Here is an 11,116-nt window from a genome sequence, read left to right on the forward strand (position 1 = left end):
CTCAAAATTGCGGCTTTTCAACAGTATTAAAGGGGAGAAACTCTTTAATGACATTTTTAATTTATCATGTGATTAATTGATTCATTGTGTTTTGGGTTGTAATGTAAAACCGCTATAAAAGTGAAAAATTCCTAAGTGGGCGGAGCCAAGAGACACTGGGGGGCGTGTCCAAAAGTGGGCGGAGCAAATGAAGCACTTTAGCTTAACTTTACCACTTTGTAGCTATACTTAACACCTTAAAACAAAAAAACAACTAGTGATGAATCTGGCAACTTTTTTCTTTGTTATTGAAGACTTTAATGGCGGCAAAATATTACAAAATTAAACAAAGTTGTCGAAATTTAAAGAGATAGCAGCATTCCAGTGAAGAAGTCAGATGATATCCTCCCGTCTTTTTACTTTTTTAACATTTTCTGACTGATTATTTTACATTAAGCTTATATTCAACAATATTGACTAATTAATCTATTTCCCCTTGGGGATCAATAAAGTATATATTCTATTTCAACATGGCGACTTGATTTAAGACACACTCTTTCATGTCTGTCTTGGAAAACACTTCCACCACATTTCATGTTACGTTCCAGTTGTAGTCGGAAAATGGGAAATTCCAACTTCCCAGAGGGAAAAATCAATTTGAATTGTGACGACTTGTAAGGTGTGATTCAATATGGCTGCTCTTCCTGTGGGCATTTATCCTGTTATCATTTATCATGATAAATTTCTTTTTGTTTAAAGAACCCCAGAATTGTCATTATTGTTGGTCATTTTACTATTTTCTCCACCGTTTATTCAATGAGTATATAAATTAATTTGAAAATATGATTAAATGTAGTTATTTTGTGTAGTTTAATGGTAAAAAATAACACTTTTTTATATGACTAGAGTCCTAGAGGAGCATATTTATGCTTTTTAAGAGCATTGTTTGTGTTTGTGAAACTATAATTGAAGTTTTATGCAATCACAGACATATAGTTACCTAGAAAAGACATAAACAAAAGATGTTCTTATTGTCACGTTTACTGTTACCACAATAGTACCACTAAATATTTGATAGATTTTTAACTCCATTTCACCCAGCACTATTTTAAAGTCATGAAATCAACTTATTCTGCGTAGTTTGATAATATCTATCAAACTACACAGTTTCAAAGCTTTTGCATCGAATTTGAAGAAACTCTTGGTGTTGCAGCGAGGCGCAGTCAAAACGACAGAATATTTGCTGCTTGTTTTTGCCGTTTTCTCTCTCTCTCCCCGTTTTCATGTCTCACGCCGTAATTAACAGCCACTGGACCAACAGCCGTCCAACCATCACATCTGCAACTGTGATAATACGACGGCCGCAGAACGTGGCGGTAAATTACAGGTGGACGTTTCATAATATCAGGAGTTATGGATCAGAGCGCTGAGTCAGACTGAGGCCAGGTCCTCCCTTCCCGCTAACTAATCCACTGCTGCCTGCAATTAACAGAAATAATGATGTGACATTTCCACGAGGAGGAGTGGATGCCGCTGAAAGCCCAGAGACTCAACGAAAACATGCAGCGAGGAGCTGAAACAACAGCAGCGCTCCGAAAGTTGGAGCAACCAGCCGGCTGTCATTTGCTGTGCTTGGCCGGACGCCGAGCCTCTTTAGCCGCTCTCTGCCGACGTGTTTTACAGCGGCGTTCGCTTGCTCTCACCAGCGTCTTCAATCAGGGAGCAGCTGAAAAGACAACGGGGAGTTTTAAATGAGACCCTGCTGGGCGGAGAGAGGCAGCCAGGAATGGAGACCATGGAGACAGAAACCTCAGAGCGTCGGTTTTACAACTGGATCTAAAGAAATCTGGAGAAACTTTTTATCATAATTGAAGATAATTTACCTCAAAGTTTCACATTTTCTATTCATTATCAATCAAAGAATCTACAATTTTACCCAGACATTTCCTAAAAACATGAAGGGTGACGGATTATTGTTCCCTGAACAAGTCAGGACACGTCTGTGACAAACTCAAGGATCGGGGGCCAAATCTCGCTCGCCATAGCTTTTTCTGTGGCCCTCTAGAGTCTAACAGGAACCATAAATAAAACCTTCAAAATAATGTTTCTGTACTGTTTTATTAATCAAACTGAATCAGTTTTTACCTGCAATCTGCCAAATGAAAAGATGTTCAGTATTATTTGTCTTTAAGAAGTACTTACTGGAGGCAGAAATGGCTATTTATTCATGTTGTAGCAGTTTAACAGGTTTTATCAGTATGTTCTGCCACAACCAGCCCTCTGAGGACATTCGTGGTCTTGATATGGCCCAAGATGTAAATAAGTTTGACGTCCCTGGCCTATGCAAAACATGTTCAGTACATTTTTGCGCAGAATCATTCTTAGATACAAAGACTTTAGTCTGTTCAGTTCTGCCTATTTTATGGTGTCTTATCACTTTAAATAAAAACAATCTGCTGCTGGCCTCACATCCCAGATCAGCTTTCACACTAGCACAGGAAAATGGCTGCAAACAGATGCGCAATTATACAACAGTACATCATTGAAATGCAGAAGTGGAGCTTCCTGCACAACCACCATAATGCAGCAAGTGGTTTCTGGATGGATACTTTGGTATATTATTATTTTCAGTAGTAGGACTTTTAAGCAATTGTGCAAACGAGTTTATTCCAAAGAAAGACAAGCTGATAATGAGATAAAGATAAGGAGGAATAATTGGTTTCTGGATGGTAAGTCTTTTCCAGCAGCCATTGTACAACGGTAAAACTATTTAATTTCCCTTTGGGATCAGTAGCGTAATTTTGAGGAGTTCTGTTTCGGTTGCTAGGCGACGGGCGGAGTTCCGGAGAGGTTGCTAGGTAACGGACAGAGTTCCAGAGAAGTTGCTAGGGTAACGCCGCAGTTCCTGTCAGTTGTGACTCAACATTCAGGAAGTTCTTTAAACATTTTACAAACACCACAAAACATTAACTTATTTCCAGAAATACCTGTGAAGTCAAGAGAGAGTTTTGCATAGAGGTCCATTTAAACTATTATATTTCTGTGAGTATCGGGTAATAATTTGTAGTTTTTACATCAATCTTTTACTCAAACTGCCACTTCCTCTACAAATCTTCTGCAACGACCAATGGGATCTCAGAGAAGGAAAAAAAAGATGGATTGAGGAAATGCTGGAGAAGAAGTTCCTGTACTTAGGACTCTGGCAACACCAAGAACGTGATTTATGCTGTTCAGTATTGTAGAGAACAGTTAGTCAAGCTCACCTCAGCTGCTGCTCATGACAGCGGTGGAGTAATAACTTAATGTACTTGGACAGAGTTTGTACTCAAACCAAGCCAGACGCTGAGCACGCTTTGCCAGGGATCTAGACATTATTAACTTCACACACGCAGAGGGTGTTATGTTTACTCTACTGTTTGTCTCTGTTATCATCAAGTGTTGGAGTTGGCTCTGGGTGTTGGGGAACGCAGCAGAACAAATTGGGTGGACTGACACATTTTATTGTTTAAAAAAAACAGAAACAATCTAATATATCTCTCTGTCTTTTCCTGGAACGAGGCTACAAGCAATAAAGGCAACATTTGTTTTCCTGGGTTGACAGGAGGAAGTGTGTATGAGAGCAACTTTACAGATTCAGCTGATCGACACCAAGATAAAATAGCAAGTGAGATTAGCAGCAAAAGTGGCTTTAAGTAAATATTTTAATATTACATTTAGCTGCACAATATATTGAATAACAGTTCCCATCACAACGTCAATGTGTGGAGTGTCGAACTCACAAAGCTATTAAATTGTCTGTTTTTAGCACCATGCTAACGCCCACAACAAGCAGTGTAAGAATGGAGAGGAAATAACACACTAAGTTTTGATTAAACATGTTGAAAATTTACCTTTTCATTCGTATTAGCTTAACTCCGGCTAGCAGTTAGCTTGATTTTGTCTGTTGGCTTGACGCTGATACTGTTTTTGAACTGATCTCACACATGAGTTGGAAAATCCTTTGATTTGCTAATTGTTTTGGAGCTAGCTAGTTTAAAAAACACAAGCTGATCATATATTTTTGTTCATTTTGTGTGTTCAAAACCAAAATGAGCTTAGTAGTTACATTTACAGGATCCTATGTGCTGGCAGCCATATTTGATGGTGAACTTGGGTTAGCAGTTAGCTTTACTTTGATTAACTGTTAACTTTACTCCTAGTAAAGTTGCTATCATATCTCTTATTAGGATTAGCTTGACTCTGATCGGTAGTCAAGTTAAGATGCCCCTGATTAGTATACAGCTGGAATCTAATTATCAGTTAGCTTAACTTTGAATAGCTTTTAGCGTTACTCCAAGAAACTATATAATCTGTGATTAATAGTTAGCTTGACTTTGAATAGCTTTTAGCATCACTAAGTAGTTGCTAGCTTGACTCTGATTAGCTGTTAGCTTGACTCTGATTAGCTGTTAACTTGACTCTGATTAGCTGTTCTTGACTCTGATTAGCTGTTAGCTTGACTCTGATTAGCTGTTAACTTGACTCTGATTAGCTGTTAACTTGACTCTGATTAGCTGTTAGCTTGAATGTTGCTCGCTGTTGGATATGTGATGAGGTTTCTTGCAATATAACCCTGAATATGATGGTATAAGTGCAGAAATCTTCTGTATATGTTGAAAAAATTGTAGCTTGTGAGGAAACATTGTGCAAATCTGATAATTATGTTGTGTAATTATGATAGTTGGTCCAAATTCAGCAGAAAAAATGTTAGAACTAAGAGCACAGTTGGATTAGGTTTTCCTTTACGCTGAAGCAACAACATAAACTAATGATTGTTTAAAACTTCAATAAAATGGGATCAAAACATAATTTACAGCTGTTTTTAAAATATTTGCGGCAAAGTAGTGAATGTTCTCAAATTACTGCGTCACACTGGTAGGTTGCTAAGTGCTGCTCTTCGGTTTGTAGAAAACGCCGAATAATTTTAGGAGTAACGACGAGCTAACAGTCGCTACAAATCACTGCAGATCCATTTAAAGCCATGTGTGAAAACCAATATTTCCATCAACTCGACAGCCGGCAGAGTGTCGCAGGTGGAAGGAGAGGAACCTTGCAACAGGGTGAAGCCGATTAGCACCAGGATGAGACTGGATCAGATCCTGTCTGGCAGTTTAGGGTCAGGATCCTGGATGTGACTCTGCCCTCACAGGCAGAAACAGTGATGTTGCTGCAGCGCTGCTCCAACCTGAAGAGAGCAACCAAAAGAAAACAAACATGGTGCCCAAACACAAACTTTTCTTCTTTCTCTGACCTGAGAGCAGCTAATCAATCATGTGTTGGATTTTCCTTACAGCTTCAGAGTTTTTCATTGTGTGCAGTATTTACTGCCTTAAAGAGACGGTACACAATGAGACATAAACCCAAATTGTTTACCTGAAAGGTTGAAATGATGCTTTATCTGCATGTTATGCATGCAATATAAAGAGATGATGTCCCTAATTATGAATCTTTCTTGTTTTCTGTGCAGGAACATTTCTGGAACATCGATAAAACTGAAACCAAGCTGGCTCCTAAACTCACCATTCAGATCTGGGACAATGACAAGTTCTCCTTTGACGACTACCTTGGTAAAAACAAAAACAACCTAATCATTCATGCTCTATGAAAGATGAGCGTAGTGAGATCGTACCACCTAAAGTACGAAAATGTAGAAAAATCCTACACTGAGCTGGTTGTAAAACCTCTGTGACCAAAATGTAGAAGCTCAAGAAGAAAGATGCAACAGTTAAGATGATAAATGAAGAGGAAAAGTTAGGAAAATTAGCTTTAAACTGCAAAATGTAACTTTTATAAAAATATTCTTGTTGAAGCTGTCATCATGTCATGACAGTTTGTTACGAAACAGATAATCTGTAAAAACAGATTGTGGGCTAACTAGAAACAACCAATCAGAGCCAAAAGACGAGTCCCAGCGCTGCCAATCACCCTAGCGTAGCCTGATGCGAACGCTAGGGTAGTTAGCATAGCCACCAATGCTAACGGTTTAACGGTGGGTAAACGGTTTTCCTTTATTTGTAAGTTGTTTCTCTGCCATTAGAACATTTAACATCAAGTACATGAGGTTGATTGACAGCGCTAAGCCCCGCCTTTGGCTCTGATTGGTTACATTTCTTCAGATGTAACCATAAAGAGGTGGAGGAGATCAATATTTTCAGAGATTATCTGTCTCATAACAAACATGTTGACAGTTTTAACGAAGATGTAAAAATATATATTCTTTATAGAAGTTACTGCAGCTTTAACTGTGATTAAATCATCAAGTAATTCAAAAGTAAACATAATTTTATGCTTCCTTGCCTTGTGCAGACATAGTTCTTATAGATGTGTTGCATCATATTGAACTTTAATGCAGTGATTTTGATTGATTACTTACATAAAATGTATCACTTTTAATTGTTTAAAATTATTTTTACATACAAAAGTTCCAAGCGGAACCTTTCTATTCCCGTGTTTCTGGTACGCAGATAAATCTGACGCACAACCAACATCGATAGGCGGCGAAGCTGCTTCTCTTGGCCAACTGGGAGTTAATTTTGCTTCATAAAACTGATCTGATTGGACGCTGGAAAACACTAAAAGCAGTTAGCATATTAGCTAAGCTGGTCAAGGCAGAATTAGCATCTGAATGCTAACATGTAGCAGCAGCACAGACGTCCTAAATGCTAACCAGACGTCCTAAATGCTAACATCAGGATCCACAGTTCACGTTTCTAAAAGTTACAGGAGTTCCTGAAATATTTGAAAACTGAGTTGCACCAATTTGATGGTTTAATAACATAAATAAAAGATTAAAAACAAGAAATGTTTCTGTTGTTGAGTTTATATGATTGTTTATTCAGTAATTTAGTAGCAAAAAGTGGTTTTTGAAGTGAAAATGTTGCTTATTTTGTCAATGTTTTCAATTAAAATCCAATGAAATGTTATTTAATTGCTTAAATGCTTAAATTGCCTTTATGTTTTACAGGAATAGTGAACGGCTCCAACAGAAAAGCTAAATATTCTCCACGTCATAAATTTACTCTGACGTAACTTTTTCTGTTTTAGATTTTTTCCCCAACAAGAACATTTAAACCAGGGATGAATAAAAGTGGTGGAAGTTGCACCAGTGTTTATTTACACTTATTTAAATGAAACCAGTTTGTTTTAAAGATCATACCAGCTTTGTTTTCTTACATTCCTGACATTTTATTTCTGCTGCAGAAACTCTTAACTGCATCCATATTATTTTCCCTCTGAGTGAATTAGGATCACATATTAGAGCCTTTGGGGGAGACAGACACTTAAGTCAATTTGAGTTTGACATCCAGACAGATTTCCCTCCTTTCTGGCGACGGATTAGGGTGTAAACCAACCCCAGGAACCATATGTGCGATGTACGGACAGCTACTGTGATAACATTTATCTTTAGAATTAACACTCTTTCATTTCCACTGTGTCGGCACTTTTGGCCGGGAGGGAGACGCTCGTTTTATTTTTTTTTCCTCCGCCGAAGTCAAGCTGTCAAAATTTTGCCTTTCCTTCACCCCTGACTCTGCCTCAACCCCGTCTCTTGGAATAACTCAGTTCGCTCAGAAAGAAGAAGAAGAAAAAAGCAGGAGAGGTGTTCTGAGCCGCGGCTCGTCCCTCTGCGGCGGCGAAACGATGAGGAAGATGAAGAATCCAGATTCTGAGCTGTTCTTGTCTGTCACCGTCTCGCTCGGCTGCGGGTGTGTGGCCACCTCAAAGCATTTTTTCCGTGCCTGCCTGTCTGCAGCTCGTCGGCTCGGACCGCCGACGGTTAATCTTCCTGCGCGGCGTGAGGGTCAGACGCGAGCCGCTTTCCTGCAGACACGCTCCTGAACTCCGGCTAGCTCTGGAAAAACACTTCCAGTGGATGCCTGGTGCTCCTGCAGACCTCCGTACTTTATGTCAACAAAAACTAAACCTTTTAATAACCAGCCTTCATCGCAGGATCACCTGTAAATCACTCGCAGGCCAATTAATCATCATACGGACCAAGAAATGGATGTAATAAAACCAAAATCTGGGTTCTACAAAATCCATCCCTGCTAACTGGGATCAGATCTTGGTTGGCCTTCGCTCTGGCCTCATCTGCTGGATTTACAGTTCAGTTCAGTCCCACTTTAGCTTCTGCTGATCTTTTTCCCTGATTGGTTTGTAGCTCGACTGCTCCGATTAGCAGTTAGTTCGATTCTAGTTATCAGTTATATTGATTCTGAGTAGATGATAGCTTGACTTTTAGGAGATTTTAGCTCGACTCTGATTGGTTGACTCCAAGTAGTCAAGCTACCGTTCTCTGATTTACAGGATTTTATCTGCGGGCAGCCATATTGGATGGTGAACTTGGGGTTGTTTGATCTTTTACTTCCCAGTCATAATTCTGGCTTCAAAGGGTGTTTTTATTTTCACAACTACCAACTTTGACATGTTAACTTCCCAGTGCAAAGAAAACACATCAAAAGTAGCGGTTAGCTTGGCTCTGAGTAGCTATTAGTTGTTGATTACCAGGCAGCACCAGTCTAATTAGCATTTAGCTTAGCTCTGATTGGCAGTTATTTTGACTTTGAGTAGCTTTAACTTGATTGTAAATAGCTGCTAGCTTGATTTTGAGTAGCTGTTGACTAATTGGTTGTTAGCTTGATTCCAAGTATCCAAGCTAATCTGTCTGTGGTTAGACGTTGAGCTAACACGTCAACCTTTTAAAAAAAAGGTATGTTTTTTGCTGTCCAGTTGAATAATCTGATCTTTAAATTATAAATGTGTTCAGGCCACGTGGCGATGGACCTGAACCACATGCTGCGTCCTGCCAAGTCTCCAGAGAAATGCACCCTGCAGACGCTGGACCAGTCCGCGGACAAACTGGTGTCTCTGTTTGAGCAGAAGACGGTCAAAGGGTGGTGGCCCTGCACCTGCGAGAGCAACGGGGAGAAGATCATCGCGGTGAGAAAACAAGCAGGCCTGCGCACTGATTCCTGTGTAACAGTGTTGTAGCTTCAGAAGCTAGCTTCTTTTCGTAACGACTTTGACTGTTCAGCTTTTGTTTACGCTGAGCTTCTTCTGCGAATAAACAATGCAGAGTCAGATTTTAATTCCGCTGTACAATCTGTTACGTATTTAGTACAAAATAAAACATGTTAGTCAGCAAACAGTAGACAATCATAAACTTAGCTGCTAATAGAAATAAATCTCCAATTTTATACTTATCATGGATCAAGGTATCTAAATCAAGGGAATACAACCATAAAACTGTTTGACTGCGTTAAGGTGATAGCTTGTAACAGCATTTAGCAGCTGCTACCTAACATCTTCTGCAAAGATGCTAATGGTTGGTAGCATTTATTCTAATGGTGGTTAGCATCTAGGCTAGCAAAATTACTCTAAATTCTTACTGGTGAATGTGAGTTAGTGCCACAAAAATAAATAACCAAAACATTAATAATAAAATAAAAAATGTAGGGATATCTCTTAATAGTTAGATAGTCCTGGGTGCCACATTTAGGAGTCTGAAAATGAACGTTGGTGTTTCAGGGGAAGGTGGAGATGTCTCTGGAGATAGTGACAGAGCAAGAACAGGAGGAGAGACCGGCCGGGCTCGGCAGGGACGAGCCCAACATGAACCCACACCTGGAGGAGCCTCAGTGAGTCCCTCAGAGAAACCTGCAGAGGAAATGAAAATATCCCTTCCTCACCTTAGCTCCTCTGCATCACATTATCAGTAGTTAGCATTTAAGCTTGAGGCAGCTGACTGTTAAATTACTGACAGTTTTTATTTAGACTAGCAGCAGATACGATCACATTATTGACAGTTAGCAATTAGGCTAGCAGCAGGTATCGGTCACATTACTGACAGTTAGCATTTGGCTAACAGCAGTTATTGGTCACATTACTGACAGTTAGCATTTAGGCTAGCAGTAGATATCGGTCACATTACTGACTGTTAGCTTTTAGGCTAGCAGCAGATATAGGTCACATTACTGACTGTTAGCTTTTAGGCTAGCAGCAGGTATCGGTCACATTACTGACAGTTAGCATTTGGCTAACAGCAGTTATTGGTCACATTACTGACAGTTAGCATTTAGGGTAGCAGCAGGTATCGGTCACATTACTGACTGTTAGCTTTTAGGCTAGCAGCAGATATAGGTCACATTACTGACAGTTAGCTTTTAGGCTAGCAGCAGATGCGGTCAGTTGTACCTTGAGGCTGATGCTCCTCTTCCTCTTCGTCCTCCTAACAGGCGCCCTGAGACGTCCTTCCTGTGGTTCTCCTCCCCTTATAAGACCCTCAGGTTCATCGTGTGGCGGCGATTCAAATGGTTAATCATCCTTTTCATCATCCTCTTCCTCATCTTCCTCTTCCTCGGTGTCTTCCTCTACTCCTTCCCGGTAAGTTTCCGTCTGTTTCCTTTGGCAGGAGCAGAGAACAAGCTAAACCAGCGTCAAACAGACGTAGAAAATAAAATGTTCTTAACTTCTTTTCATCTTTTTTGTCTGTTTTTACTAGAACTATGCTGCCATGAAGATGGTTGGACCGTTTGGACCGCCCAAAGCTAATGGTCAATAAGGAGGAATGTGAGAAATGAGAACAAAAAGACAAAATTATGAAAGGAAAAAACATTTTTGAAAGTGAAAATCATGAACCAAAACTCTGTACCTGTATTGTATCTACATCACAACCCAACACAGATTTATTTTAGCTTGCGCTAACCCCCAGCTCTCTAATGAAACAATTCAGAACATCAGCATGATAAAAAAAAAAAAAACATTTTAATGCTTTAAAATGCAAAATCAAAGCAGGAAATAATCCAAAGATACTTTATATATCCAAAAGAGAAGTTAAATGTTGCAGATGGTGATGCTGTGGTCAGGAAGAAGCTTCACTAGCAGTCAGTCTTCCAACATACCTCTGACTGAAGACTGTTCCATGACATGCTAACAGCTGAATAAACAGGAAGCAGAGACGATTTTCCACAGTAAAATACTCTGAATGACATGGATTGTTTATTTGCTAACAATGCTAATCCACCTCATTTACTTTGCTGCTCCGTTTTAAGTAAAGCCGAGCAGAGAGATGCTGGAGTAGGGGATATGACGACGACAT

General features: G+C 39.6%; 1 protein-coding gene across 11 annotated transcripts in view; it reads left to right on the forward strand.

The window, feature by feature from the left end:
• dysf (dysferlin, limb girdle muscular dystrophy 2B (autosomal recessive)) overlaps positions 1–11,007 on the forward strand; it is an 86,205-nt gene extending 75,198 nt beyond the window's left edge. For all 11 annotated transcript variants that reach the window (XM_016679727.1, XM_016679729.1, XM_016679733.1 and 8 more), the window contains 5 exons: positions 5,486–5,585; positions 8,786–8,958; positions 9,547–9,656; positions 10,254–10,401; positions 10,520–11,007. In XM_016679727.1, coding sequence (XP_016535213.1) covers positions 5,486–5,585; positions 8,786–8,958; positions 9,547–9,656; positions 10,254–10,401; positions 10,520–10,579 — 591 coding nt within the window. In that variant the 3' untranslated portion in view covers positions 10,580–11,007. The remainder of the gene's footprint in view (positions 1–5,485; positions 5,586–8,785; positions 8,959–9,546; positions 9,657–10,253; positions 10,402–10,519) is intronic.
• Positions 11,008–11,116: the final 109 nt, after the last annotated feature.

The sequence above is a fragment of the Poecilia formosa genome, unplaced genomic scaffold (genome assembly GCF_000485575.1).
Source record: "Poecilia formosa unplaced genomic scaffold, Poecilia_formosa-5.1.2 Scaffold218, whole genome shotgun sequence".
Lineage (NCBI taxonomy): Eukaryota > Metazoa > Chordata > Actinopteri > Cyprinodontiformes > Poeciliidae > Poecilia > Poecilia formosa.